This window comes from Camellia sinensis, chromosome 6 (genome assembly GCF_055761805.1).
Source record: "Camellia sinensis isolate YWXY chromosome 6, ASM5576180v1, whole genome shotgun sequence".
Taxonomy (NCBI): domain Eukaryota; kingdom Viridiplantae; phylum Streptophyta; class Magnoliopsida; order Ericales; family Theaceae; genus Camellia; species Camellia sinensis.
In genome coordinates, this window is record NC_138966.1 from 199,285,848 (window position 1) to 199,300,819 (window position 14,972).

The 14,972-nt window shown below is 34.7% G+C and overlaps 2 protein-coding genes across 3 annotated transcripts; both read left to right on the plus strand.

The window, feature by feature from the left end:
* Window positions 1-313: 313 nt before the first annotated feature.
* Window positions 314-2,895, plus strand: LOC114317222 (uncharacterized). 2 transcript variants are annotated; one of them, XM_028263929.2, is made up of 3 exons: window positions 320-464; window positions 550-1,879; window positions 2,461-2,895. In XM_028263929.2, exons 2-3 carry the CDS (start codon window positions 602-604, stop codon window positions 2,632-2,634), a joined length of 1,452 nt encoding a protein of 483 aa, XP_028119730.2. In that variant the 5' UTR covers window positions 320-464; window positions 550-601; the 3' UTR covers window positions 2,635-2,895. The 2 variants fall into 2 exon arrangements, with proteins under 2 accessions (XP_028119729.2, XP_028119730.2); XM_028263928.2 differs by having other exon boundaries at window positions 314-1,879.
* Window positions 2,896-11,273: 8,378 nt separating this feature from the next.
* LOC114317223 (ethylene-responsive transcription factor RAP2-3) lies at window positions 11,274-12,410 on the plus strand. The gene is made up of 2 exons (XM_028263930.2): window positions 11,274-11,590; window positions 11,673-12,410. Exons 1-2 carry the CDS (start codon window positions 11,395-11,397, stop codon window positions 12,158-12,160), a joined length of 684 nt encoding a protein of 227 aa, XP_028119731.2. The 5' UTR covers window positions 11,274-11,394; the 3' UTR covers window positions 12,161-12,410.
* Window positions 12,411-14,972: the final 2,562 nt, after the last annotated feature.

Genomic DNA, 14,972 nt, shown 5'->3' on the forward strand with positions numbered 1-14,972 from the left:
CATAGGTGTCACGTTACGTTTGTGTAAGTGTCACATTACGTTACGTTTATGTAGATATGAATGTCACCATAGATCATAGGTGTCACGTTACGTTTATGTAGGTGTCACGTTACGTTTATGTAAATATGATCTATGATAACATGTAATTTCTTATATATGATTTTACTATTATTTATGATATTAACAACTAATATTAAAGATAAATATATCAATAAACTTCTTACAAAACTTATTAAAATATAAATATTTTAGTAAAATTATATATAACATAAGTCTCCCTAATAAAATTTATAAATAATTTTCCCATTTTTTTATCACCAAGTTGAGGTGGTGTATTCCATATTTCGTCTGTCTTATAATATTATAATCAACCCCAAACAAAGCTGCGCACCGTTCTGCATCAAACCTCCACACCTCTCTCTCTCGTGATCTCGAATTCCATTTCACGATCTCCTTCAAACCAGGTACGCTCTGAACTATTCAATTCCGCTTCTCCGATCTCCACAACAACAATCTCAACTATTCAATTCCAAATTTTTTTCCATATAGTCTTTCAATTCTCATCATTTGAGATCACAACCCCAAAAAAAAATTCAAGATCATGAACAACTACGACTTCGATTTCGGAATCGGCTCGAACCGTTCTCGATCTCTCAACGATCGCAAGAACCCAACAACATCTTCCTTCTCATCTTCTTCATTCGCATCTACGCAATCGAAGCCCAATACGACCTCGTCTTGGCAACCCAGACCCTCCTGGACTCACCAGCCGGTGTCGAACCAGCCGCCGAGTGCTCCGACCTCGATGGTCGGTGACATCTTCGGGAAGAGCTGGGGTTCTCCGGCGGCGGCGACGCCTAGTGCCACCACCGCCAGTATTGGGATTGTCAATAACAAGAACCCTAATTTGTTTGGTGACCTTGTTAGCTCTGCTATAGGGCAAAATAAGGGCAATAGCAATGTGCCTTTGAAGAATGCAACCCCTGTTTCGGCACCGGGATCGAATAAGGGTCCGTTTTCAATGGGGAATATGGCGGATTCGCTCCCAAAAACCGGTGATTCTGGGAGTAATTGGGGTTCTTCCAAGGGTTTTGGGGGTTATACTGGTGGATACAATAGTAGTGGCAATAGTACTGTGAATAATAATATGAAAAGTGTGAATCTTGGAGGTCCTTCAATGAATAGTGGTAGAGGTGGGATGGGTTTGAATAAGGACCCATTTGGTTCTTTGGTTGATTTTGGATCGAAGTCAGCAGGCGGTATGAATTCAGCAGGAAAAGGCAATGATAATAAGAAGTCCAATTCAGGCAATGATGCATTTGGAAATTTTCAAAATGCTTCAAAATCAAGCACACCCGCATTTGCAGCAAACCCGTTTCCTGAGTTTAAGAACAACTCGATGGGATCGAATTCTAGTTCTTACTCGAAAATGGACGATTTTGCAATTCCTACTTCTCAGAATCAGCCTCCTGTTCAGTCCTCCGGTGTTGATGCCTTTGATTCTCTGTTTACCTCATCCTCAGCCTCGGCTGGAGCAGCTCCTAAGGGGTCTGAAGGAGTTGGGAGCCAGCAATTTTCGGGTGCTGACGATTGGGGGATGGATTCAGAGTTTGGGGGAGGGAATGATATGGGTGGGACGACTGAGCTTGAAGGGCTTCCTCCACCGCCTGCTGGTGTTTCAGCCTCCGCTGCAAAAAACAAGGGGATGGATAATTACAAACAGGGGCAGTATGCTGATGCCATAAAGTGGCTTTCGTGGGCTGTGATTCTTCTTGAGAAGACTGGTGGTGGTGCTGCTTCCATGGAGGTCTTGTCTAGCAGGGCTTCATGTTACAAGGAAGTTGGGGAGTATAAAAAGGCTGTGGCAGATTGTACAAAGGTATATAATAATTCTTTTGTGGTGAATAATTTTTTAAATTCTAATTGCAAGGTTGAAAATTTATATTTAATCAACTTATCTAGTGTAAAGATTATAGCCTATGAATTAGTTTGAATTGTTTCTTATCATGCTACTGTTAATTGATGGCTTAAAAGTAACTAAGAGCATATAGCTTGGAGAGCTGTTTGAAGGATTGATGGTTCAGTTGCAGTGACAAACATGGATCATGGGAAAACTGTGATTTTTTACTTGAATTTTCCTAGATCCTGCTAGTCTGATTAGGCAGATTTCACAACAGCTCTCTGATCCACTTGGTGGATTTCGCACACTGGAAGGCCTAAAATAATCTATGTTACATATGTTTAAGAATTCTATTGGTGTGAGTTATTGGAGAGTGACTAATTTAAGTGATGGCAACCAATATAGCACGATTATCATATGGGCAATGGGTCTCTGTCATATGCTCTTTAAAATTTATTTTATTTTAGGGTATTTTTCTCAATTATCTTTTCTTTTCTTTTTTTAAAAATAAAAAAAAAAAGGAAAGACTTCATAGGATGCACTGCTTGCTTCTTGTGCAGGTGCTAGAACATGATGGTGAAAATGTAGCTGTCCTTGTACAACGTGCACTTTTGTATGAGAGTATGGAAAAGTACAAACTTGGGGCAGAAGACCTCCGGACTGTCATGAAAATTGATCCTGGTAACAGGGTTGCAAGAAGTACCGTTCACCGCTTGACTAAAATGGCCGGCTAGAGAAGTTTCTTCTTCTTCTTCTTCTTCTTCTTCTTCTTCTCTTTTTTAGTTTTTTCCTTTTGCCCATACGGTTGATAGTTTTATTCACCCTCTTCACATCAATGTGTTGGGGAATAATAACATTCTGCTTGGAAACATGTTTATTCTTTATATGTTTGACCTGTAATTTTACATGTATGATTTGTTGTATTTCATGTCTTTGCTGGTTGTGAGTTGACATTCTCTTTCTTTACTAATTTAAATTGTCTTTTGGATTGTAAATTGAGGCTATACGTGTTGTGTGGTTTATGTGTGGTGGATCATGTGATTCAGTATATTCTGCATCTAATGTTAAAAACATGAACAAATGTGCTACCCTTTTGCTTTGTAACTAAACTCATGTCTTAGGGCACATTTGTTGAGTATTTTGACATCCTTGACCTTCTTAAGACTTCAAGTTACACATTCTTTCTTCATGCTATGAATCACTTTTTTTTTTTCTTTTTCTTTTGATTGCTTTTTCTTAATATTTGATATCGCTGTTCTAGCAATTGGTAACGAACTTTGAAATGTTTTAGTGCTTTTAGGTGCATTTTTCACTAGTGTGGCCAATGATGGTATTCACCGCCTGTGCATAATCAAATGCTCTGCCTTAATGAATTTGGACCTGATGTACAGAATGCATAGATCAGGATTGCAATCTATGATAAGCATGTAGCTACTTGATGGTTAGCCCCTGCATAACTTCTTCATTGAACACCACCTGATTTTTGGTTTTTATTTATTCATTTTTTTTTTCTTTTTCTTTTTTTGTGTGGTGGTGGTGGTATCCACCTTACTGGTAAGAATACAAGTTACGTTTTAACATTTGAGTGTGTTGCACCGCACAGTGTGCATTTGTTTCTTCTTTTAAAGTGGCTGTCTGAAACAAAACTGGCTAGCCAATTCTACTTCTCTAGAATTGGGAGGGATATGAAATTTATTCCAAAACTTGAAATACAGTGTTTTTAGGCTATAAATTAGTTGATGTTGTATGTTAGCTCAGAGTATTTGAGCTGCAACCAGTTGGTATATTGGAGAGGAAAAATGCTTGCTAGTAAGGAATTAATGGGCAATAAATTAGAGAAGCAGACTTTACAAGGAAGGGAGAACCAATTCCAGTATTATCTGGTTTGGGCAACCATGGGAAACTGAAGAATAGCCAAACCAGTGTTTTAAAAGGTGCACTTAGGCGTGCGCCTAAGCGCGAGGCGCAACGAGGCGCTTCAAATAGATCAAAGCAAGGCGCAATACGCAAGGCGCAGCTTAGGCGCCAAGGCGAGGGCTATTCTTTGAGGCGCGGACTTCATGGGTTTTACCTATTACTCCAACTGTTAATTAAGTGCTTTTTGTGTGGCCATACCCATAGGGAATCAAAACTCTTCAATATAAAATGACCAAACGTGGTCAAAAGAGAGCCGAAAGTGATTAAAAAAAACCTCAAGTGGAGAAGATTAAAAAATGCAATTAGGAAGTGAGAAGACGACCCGACTTCAACTTCTTCTTTAGGTTCTTCTCTTCTTCGGTGGTTCAGGTTCTCTTCTTCGATGGATTCTCTTGGATGGATTATCTCTCTGCTTCTGTTTTTTTTTTCCTTTATTTTTCCTCTCTTCTTCTTTTCTTATTTTCTTCTTCCCTTCTTCAATGGGTTCTCTTCATAAGTCTGCCTCTGTTTTTTCTTTCCTTACTTTTCTTTGCTTCTTCTCTTCTTATTTTATTCTTCTTTTCTTCTTGTGCTTCTTCGCTGGGTTATCTCTCTGTTTTCTTCTCTGTTATGCTTATAAAGCTTGCTTTTATGATTTTTAGAATTCTATATATATTTGTTATGTTGAAATGTTTTTCTATTTTATAATTCTGCTTTTCTTCTTGCGCCTCGCTTTGGAGAGGTGCGTGCTTCGCCTCGTGCCTCGCTCTTCTCGGTACGCCTAGAGCCTTTTAAAACACTAAGTCAAACCTTAACTGACATTTTAGGCATAATGATAACAAAATGAGTAGAGACACGAAAAGCACCATGGTAGAAACGACAAGAAGATTGGTCTGGATCTATTTTCAAACTGATTGCTATGGAAAGATTTGTGCAGAGTGACTTTGCGGAGACTAATAAAACTTTGATTTAGAGAACCTGCACCATACCTTATTTTTCACTGGGGACATAAATCATGCATGGAGTCCTAGAGTGCCCATTTACATGTTTACAGATACTGCATCAATTATCTGGTGTGCAATTTTGAATCAGGCTGCTGCCTGTATAAGCTTCTCTCTTTTACAATTATTTTTCTTCAAGTGCAATTTCCTTCATATTTGTAGTTTTGTTAAATTTGTACTTCTGGTACTCTTAGTCCTACTTGATACAAAACTTTTAGATTTTAATTCTCACACAATTCTGACGTTAAATTCACCTGTAGTTTGGACAACTAAAGCTATGTCATTAACAAACAACATACAACACATTATCTCAAGCATCTTTTTGAATGGTGCCTCAGAATTTATTGCTTGTAAAGAAATAAATGAAAATACTTCTGTGGGCAGAAAATTGTTGCTAGCATTGGATAAAAATAGTTACTCTTGGCTGTTTCTAGATTAGCTTTCTATTTTTGGGAAAGAAGCTTTTATGTTAGTTTTGTAGAGTGGTCCTTCAATTTTAGCTTTGCATTTTGTATTTCCCATTTTGGGACTAGAAAAGCGTTGCTAGCATTGGATCAATAATTGCTCATTTCGTTTCTAGATTAGCTTTCTATTTTTTGGGAAATGATGCTTTTATATGTTAGTTTTGTAGAGTGGTCCTTCAATTTTAGCTTTGGTTTTGTGTTTCCCATTTTGGGACTAGAATATTTTGTCTACTTATCTACTCTGCTTCCTCAATTCCTGTGATTTGCCTAATTCTCCACAATTAGTGTTAGTCAATTTTCATGGATCTCATACCTTGCTTGGAGTTTATTTATAGGTTTGGGGGGTGGCTACCAGCAATCCATGATTTGCTTTGCTCTACCTAATTTCTATTGCTTTGCTCTACCTAATTTCTTACTGCATATAGAAATGTAATTCTATTTATTAGATATAGTTGTGCTGCCTGTAATTTTCTTTTCTTCTCCCTTTATTTTCATTACAGCAATGAATACCCCTTGTGAGAGAGCTGAGTACACTCTGAAACTATATCTCTCCCCCTGAATTGTGGACCCTCTTTCTTAGAAAGCTGAGTACACTAGGTCGGTTGGTTAGGTCGGTTGGTGTACCCATGGCATATGAATTTTTTGTCTCCTACTCCCTCGTGAGAATATTTAAAGGGTAAATTACATTGATACCCCTTGAGATTTGGTCTAATTACTATTCATCTCCTGACGTTTTGAAAATTACATTTTCACTCTTATGGTTAATAGTCTCATTTCACAAAACTCTCTGTTTATATCAAAGGTAACAACTGTAGTAGAAAAACATAAGAAATTACATTTAAAAAAAAAAAAAAAGTAAAGGAAAGGGGAAAAAAAAGAGAAAGTAAAGCAAAGCAAAAAAAGAGAAAGTGCATGACTTCAATATCTTCATTCCGTCTAAATAATTACAATGACAGAGAGGTTAGTGTAATTTCTCAAATGTCAGGAGGTGATATGTATTAAACTCAAACCTCAGGAGGTGTAAGTGTAATTTACCCATATTTAAATATTCAGATTCACCGAATATGATAAGGGTATGAGAGTGAATATGTGTTGGACACCATATTTAATTTAAACACTTTGATATAGAATATTTTTATAGATAAAAGATAGAAATTCATATTTTTCTCCTAGATTTTATCTAATTTCATATACATTTCTACATAATTTATAATATTATATAATATATATACATATATATGTGTGTGTCTATGACGCATCCTTGTAACTATATTTAATATTTAGATACATATTTCAATGTCATAAGACAAGGGTATGAGTGTGAATGTGTCTCCAACACCATATTTAATTTGAACCCTTTGATCATGTAATTTTTTTATTATATTTGAATAAGAATCCACAATTCTTAGTAATAGAATATTTTTTGCCTATTATATAGATAAAATATAGAAATTTCATATTTTTCTTCTAGATCCTATCTAATTTCATATACATTTCTACATAATTTATAATATTATATAATATATAATATATACATATATATGTGTGTCTATGATATGTGTCTATGATGCATCCTTCTAACCGTATTTAATATTTAGATACGTATTTCAATGTCATATGATTTAAATTTGTCATGATTTGATACTTGAGCAGTTTAACCAAATCCATGAAAGATAAGTACACCAAGTTGGTGTACCCGTGACGTGAAACTCCCCTTCTCTCTCCCCTGCTTTCGAAAAAATCATACACACAAGCAGAGGATAATTAGTGTGACTTTTTTGTTTTTTTTTTTTTTTTTTGGTCTTTCCATAGTTCAAAATATTCTCTGCTGTTTTGTAGAGGCACCTAAACCGATAAATGCATATCTCACCACTTACTGGCAAATTTCTTTGAAAAATCTTTTATGGTTGTGACTTTGTGATTAATAGTCACAGAGAAAACAGGATTGATGAGGAAAGCCAATAGAGGTACAGGCCCATATTGTTTGAGAGAGAGACAAAAGTGGTGAGAGAGAGGCACTGAAGCAGAGAGTGTGTGGCTTAGCTTGTTTCTGAAGATGAGGCCAAGTGAGGAGTTGGGAAGCATAACTGAAACTACACTCTTTTTTTTACTTTCGGCCTTTTTTTTGTGTTGCTTCCTAAAAGCCAGTTTTCTTTTGGTATTTTGTGTGATGCCATTGTCTGACAATCAATCTGTTTTTTTCCACAAAAATTTGTCATTTCAGTTTTGGTATTTTTTGTCAATCCATTCTCTTTCTCTTGTTTAATAAGTTTCATTTACTTATGGCCTTCTCCAGGTTTAATTGCTTTTTATACAGGATTAGTGGTGGAAATTCCAACCTCTCTCTACCTAACTTTGTTTGGTCTGGCTGGAAAAGTTGGATCTCAATTAATTGATGTCTAACTAGGGCTTAAACATAGCTTTACCCTAAATCAGTGACACACGAAAGCTCGATCCTCAACTTCGGAATATTAGAAACAAGATCAGAATTTGTTTTGTTGGGTGGATCATGCTTTAGGAAAGTATGTAGAAAGGAAGTAGAAGTGGGGTCGGTAGGGAAGTTTATCGAAGATCCTTGGGAGTGGGGCGGTTTAGTAGAAACCGGGCGGTTTGGTTTCGCCTCTCAAAACTCATTCGACTGAACTAAGGTGACCAGCCACAGCAAGGGAAGAGAGCTCGCTCCATGTTAGCAGCTTGTCGTTTTTCCATTTTGACCACCCGGTCTAACGCAATGGTTAGGTCTTTGTGTGCTAGGGCTTAAACATAGCTTTGTGGACTGCCAAAATAGCTGCAAATATTTATGTTTGATAACGTTTACGTTTTCAGTTTATATTTACAAAAATTTTATAAACTGATTTTTTTTTATTTTTTGTTTATTTTTAGAAAAACATAAACTACAAACGCGGATTACGGGTGGTGGCGGGTGGTGGTGGCGGTGGTGGTGGTGGGTGAGTGAGTGATGGTGGTTGGTGGCAAGTGGTAGCGAGTGGATGGTGGTGGGTGGTGGTGGGTGGTGGGTGGTGGGTGGTGGTTGGTGGTGGCAGGTGGGTGGTAGGTGATGGTGGTGGTGGTGGTGACGGTGGATGGGTGGGTGACGGTGGCGGGTGGTAGGTAATAGCGAGTAGGTGGTGGTGGGTGGTGGGTGGTGGTGGTGGCGGGTGGGTGGCAGGTGGCTGGTGGTGGCAGGTGGTGGATGGTGGTGGTAGGTGGGTGGTGAGTGGTGGTGGCAAGTAGGTGGCGGGTAGTGGTGGCGGGCGGTAGATGGTAGTGGCGGGTGGTGGGTGGTGGCGGTGGCGAGGGATGGGTGGTGGTAGTGAGTGGGTGGCAGGTGGGTGGTGGTGGCGAAAGATGTTGATGGAAAATGGTGGCGGTTGATGGCTAGTGTTGGGTGGTAAAAAAAAAAAAAAACTCAAAACTCAAAATGGAAATACATTTTTTGTGTTTTAATTTTTTGGCCAAATTTATAAATTGAAACTACTGATTTATAAATCAAAAATTTTACCAAACAAGTTTTTATTTGAATTTTTAAAATTTTTATAAATATAAACAAAAAGCTAAAAACGTAGTGTTACCAAAAGACGCCTTAATCTTTCTGTCCGACTGATAAGAGGGGAATAGGGAAAGGATAGTTCCGTTTACAGCAAATAAGACTTGAATTTAGTGTCACAATCGGCAAGGGAGCTTATCTACTAGGTCAAGCCCTAATGTTAAATACCTACATATATTACAGAACTCAAGCCTCGCACCATAACAAGTTTAATCACAGTGAAGGCTTGTTTAGTGCAGCTTTTTGTCAATAAAAGTTAAAAATACTCCTTCATTAGTTTCTCAGTAATCAATTTTTTAAATTTATTTAAACTATTTTTGTCCATAAGCTGTAAGAAAAAAATTATTCAAACAATTAGTCATTGGGCCCTCCAAACTTTAAGAAACCCATATAGTATTCTGGGGTTTTTTTTTCTTTTTTAATGATAAAAATTTATGTAATTTATTTGTGTTTTTAAAATTTAAATAATTTTATATTGGCCTCTTTTTGTAAAATTTCACTACTGATAGTGATGCAAAATAGGAACATGGTTGCACTTTTTCTTAGTATGTTTCTTTTTCAACAAATTCAGGTATTTTAGATCTAGACACATTCTCAATTGGTCTCTTCACCATTAGTTTGGTTATTTCTTTTGAGCATTTATCACACATGACATCATTAGAAAATTATGCATGTACCAACCAATCTTTGAAGATATTAAAATATACTACCTTATATAATTTTCTTTGTGTTTCTTGAAATGCCCTCCTATCTTTGACAAGCTTTTTGTGATGCAAAACTATGGGCCTGAGTCAAAATAAGGAACTACAAGGGAGACATATTTTGACTTCATAACTTGTTTAATTTTAGTAAAATATATTAAATGACATAAAGCCTTGCCATTCTTATTATTTGAATATGTAAAGGATAACCAAATAATTGAGCATTTTTTAATTTTGGCTTGAAAACTTAGTAATATTTTGAAAATTTGAGTTTAAACTTGACTTGTTAAGTATTGTAGAAATTAAAACTCGTCAATTTAATTTACATAAACGAGTCACACCCTAATTTAATAGTTATTTGAAATGTTCTAAAAAAATCAACATTTTAACCTATGTTATTTGAAATGTTCTAAAAAAATCAACATTTTAACCTATGGTTAAAAAAATTAAAAAGTTAAAGAAATTTGTTTATCATATGCTCAGAAAATCAAAAACAAATTACTCCACTTTTTGATTCACAAAAACAAAAAATACTCAACTTTTCAAATAAATCAATTTTTAAAAAATTTACAAAAACAAAAAATAAAAATAAAAAATCGATCAGCTTTTCAAACATAATTTTAAAAAAATTTACTCAAAAATAATTAAAAAAATCCAACAACGAATAGTCTCTTATGCTGTATTTAATTGAAAATTTTGACAAGAAATTTATAAAGAGAAATGAAAAAAGTACGTGAAATGTTGATAAAATATATTTATATTTTTCCTATTTCTTTGTATTTTTTTTCAATTTTTTCAAATCTCTTAATCCAATATCATTAGATCAAAAAAGACAAAACAAAACAAACGAACAAAAAAAAAAAAAAAAAAACCTTCAAAATCTCATCGTAAACTCTGAGCCGTTAAATTTTGGAAGCACTGTGACGTTTGTTTACTACTACAGCTGCTGAGCTGCATGACTCTTACAGTACACACCCTAATCACACGCGCACACACACACACCCACGCACTCCGACACGGATCCCTATTTCCTCCTCACTTGGGGCCCGCACCCCTGAGATCAACTTTCACGATTCCCCATGATGGACCCCACATATTCACTGGCTTCAATCCTCACCGTCCGATCAAGTTCCCGGACCCCACACTCCCCCCCTCCCTCATTTATCACCCGTTTAAAACCTCACTGGTTCACTTCACACCGCCTGATCAAATTTCCCCAGAGAAAAAACAAAAAAAGTGATCGAGGGATCTTGTCGTTTTGTGCACCGATCTGTCGTAACCGTCGTCTCTATTATAAAAATCCGAAAAATTCTAACAGGCTCATTTCAACGTGTTTTTTTTTTTTTTTTTTTTTTTTTTTTTTTGATAGATTTAAAAAGAAATTTACAAAGAAAATTGAGAAATATATAAAATTAAGTAAAATATCGTTATATTTTGTTTATATTTTTTTATTTAAATTTTTTTTCAAATTTTTTAACTAAATACAGTATAAATAAGATATAACATATTCACTTTTAGTTATGCTTAATTTTTTTAAATTAAAAAATTATTTTAATTATAACTCATAAATTTTTTAATTATATGTTATATTGTGTTTAATTATAATATTTTTTTAATTATAATTCAAAAAATATAAAATTATGTTATTTTTTCTTTTATCATATATGTTAATGTTGTGTTTGATTAAAAAATTTAAAAAATATATTTGAAATAAAATAAAATAAAAATATATTTTATTTATATTTTATCTATTTTTTTTATTTTAATATCTTTCCAAATCCCTAACGTTTCTCTATAAATCCACGCCTCGCTCGCTAAAGCCTCTCCTCCACACTCTATCTCTCTCTCTCTCTCTCTCTCTCTCTATCTAAAGGTAACAACAAAGATGTGCGGGGGTGCGATCATCTCCGACTTCGTCCCCGACCACTGGAGCCGAAAACTGACGACGACCGACCTCTGGTCCGAACTCGACCCCTTCTCCTCCGATTTTTTTGGTCTGGGTAGCCATGGCTTCAAAGACCTCTCATCCCAGTCCGACAACAAGAAGACCACAACTCGCAAGCCCAAACAACTCAACAAAGGTGATATATATAATACATCTCTCATTCACACACGCGCGCGCACACACACACACACATATGTAATGGGTTGTGTAAATTGTAGGGAAGAAGAGTGAGGGGGCGAAGAGTCAGACTCAGAGGATTCGGAAGAACATATACAGAGGAATCAGGCAGAGGCCATGGGGGAAATGGGCGGCTGAGATTCGCGACCCACAGAAGGGAGTCCGAGTCTGGCTCGGAACCTACAATACCGCTGAGGAAGCCGCCATAGCCTACGACGAAGCCGCTAAGCGCATCCGCGGCGACAAAGCCAAGCTCAATTTCGCTCAGCCACCACCAACGCCGCCGCCGGCCAAGAGGCGATGCGTCATCCCTGAGTCCACTCAGGTGAGCCCACTACCCACCGAGCCACCACCACCACCCCAGGTCAATTGTCTTGATGAATTTGAGTTCAAAGAGCAGATTTCTAGCTTGGAATCGTTCCTGGGTTTGGACTCAGTGTTAACTCAGTTCGAGGGACTGGGTGAGGCCAACTCAGTTAATCTGTGGATGCTTGAAGATCTTCATCATCAGAACCCCCTGGTGTACTAAATAAACTACAATTATAAAAAAAGGCTCTGTTGCTTTGCTCTGCTGTGTTTGTATTCATCGTTTAGTGTTTTCTTTTCTTTTTTTTCTTTTCTTTTTTTTTATTCAAAATCGTTTAGTGTTTTCAACTAGTAGTAGTATAAGTATTACTGTTACTATTATTATATATATGATGCTTTCAATATTAAAGCTTTCAGTGCATATCATATGATATATGCATTATATATGTATAAATAAGCAATCATCCCTGTCATCTTTATGTGTTTGTTTTCTTGTTTTTGGTTTTGGTTTTTACATTGAAAATACTTAATCTAGTCTAGCTTAAAGGAGAAAGGGAAAGATTTTTAGGATCAAGTTCTACTTGTTTGTTAATTATTTAAACATAAAAAACGATCTTAAATGGCTATTATTAGCCTTGATATTAACCTGAAAAGTGTATTAAAAAATATTCAAAAATATCTATAAAGCGTATTGAATTTTAAGTTTTTTTTTTTTTTTATAAAAATTCTTATTGACAACTCATAAAATTATTATTAACATGATCCATTATAATATGTATGTAATACATGTCATATTATACTATTTAATGAATCAATCGAGCTAACGTTTTTTTTTTTTTTCATTATAGACGATCAAGTCAAGTTCTAACATAATTAATATTGATGAGTCGAAACAAGTTCAAATTAGATTAACTTTGAAAAATGTGTGGAAACACTAAACAAAGAGCATTAATGGTGTGGGAGCAGGCCCGGCCCGGCCCTTGTGCCTTAGGCCTTATATTTTGGCTAAAAAATAAGGCTCTCAAATTTAAAAAATTGTTATAGGTTCAATCTTTTTTTTTTTTTTTGTTTTAAGATCAATTTAAAGGGTCCTAAATGTTTTATTGGGCCCATGCATAATTTAGCCCATATTTATTTATAAATGTGTTTGGTCCATGTTTATTAAAATGAAAATATATAAATAAATAAATAAATAAAAAGCAATAGGATCCTTAAATTTGGTAAAACATATAAACATATATAACATAGGGCCCCTAAATTTGGCCCAAAAATAAGGTCCTTAAATTTGGTAAAATATTATAGGCTTAATGTTTTTTTTTTTTTTTTGGTTTTAGGATCAATTTAAAGGGCCCCAAAATATTTTTTTTGGTCCATGTATAATTTACTCCATATTTATTTATAAGTGTAGTTTGGTTTATATTTATTAAAATGAAAATATATATTAAAAAAAAGTGTTTGGGCTCAAGAAAAATAATACATACAATATATGGGCCCTATTTTTTTTATTTTTTATTTTTACCTTCTTTATCTATTAGATTTTAGTGGAATAAATAATTTTGCTCAAATTTTTTTACCTAGGTCTTTATCAATTTTAATTGAATAATTTTTTCCTAATTTTTTTGTTCTAATTTTGTTTTATTAAATTGTTTTATTTATAATTTTAATGATTATATGTGTAAGTAAATTTTTTTATGGTTACAAACAAATAAAAAAATTATAACTTATCATTTTATTCATGAATTTTTTTTCAATATAAAAGGGTCCCCATTTCCGAAATTCGCCTTAGACCCCGACGAACTCAGTGCCAGCCCTGTGTGGCAGTGAGTCTCGCTCACTTTTTATGCCTTGTTTTTTTTTTTTTTTATCATTCTCAATGTATTAATGTTATTAGTGATGTATTTTTTAGTAATTTAAATCATTATTGATTAATTTTTGAGCTGAATTTGAGTTCAATAAATAAACAAGTATCGTAAACTTCGGTTTGCTTTATTTACTGCCCTACTAAAATGGTCAAATTCATTTTTTTTTTTTTTTTTTTTTGGGAGAGTGAAGGAAGGGTCGGCAAGGTAAAGTTGCTTCATGCATGCACCCAAAGAAATTAGTGGCAACCTAGGCACAGGGGCAAAAGCAAGATATTTTTATAGGGTTTCTTTTTTTTCTTTTTGGCCATCACTTATTAATCAAGTTTGTCTGCTTTGATGTAGCAATGAGAATCAAAATCAAATTTTGCATCTGTTTTATGCCTACCAAGTGAAACTTGGACAACCAGGTTGTCAAATCTCTTATTTGCATGGTTTTACTATTACTTGCATTAGTGCTATGGTACTTTTCTTAGGACATGTCTTGAAGTTGAAGTTGATAGACAGTGGACTTATTTGGTTAATTTTTTTTCAAATTGAAAATTGATCATTTCTCTCTTAATTTTTAAATAATTAATTTTTTTATTTAAAATTATTCTTGTCTCATAAAAACTACCAACAAAAACTGTTCGAAAAACTTTTAACAAAAATTCATAAGGGGAAATTACAAATCAGGTGAGGTTTTCAAAAATAATTACATGCTAATGGAAAAGTTATAACTTTAATAATTAAAATTTATAAATTTTATCATTAATTTGTAATTTGTTTCCCCACCATCCACTGATGGGTTATTTTCCCAATTCATAATATATATATATATATATATATAAATATTTGAGAGTTTTAATTGAGTACTTCTAATTCACACCTAATGATATAGAATGGACACACTCCTTACTCCTAATCCTTCCACTCTCTATTTTTCTCTATTCTCTCTCTTCCACCTAATTAGGTCATCTCTAACTCTTCATCAAGTCTTTCAAAGCGGTAAATTTAAACTCAAATCCTTTCATCAATTTGATATCAAATGAAGGGAGTTTTTATCCGTCATCAAATTTTGCACCTAACCGTTAGGTTGAACGTTTGCCCAGATGTCCTCCCAGACAACTGAGTTTTTTTTAACTAAACGTCAATACGTCCTCCCAGATATCTTCTTGAACAACTGGCTTGTAACAA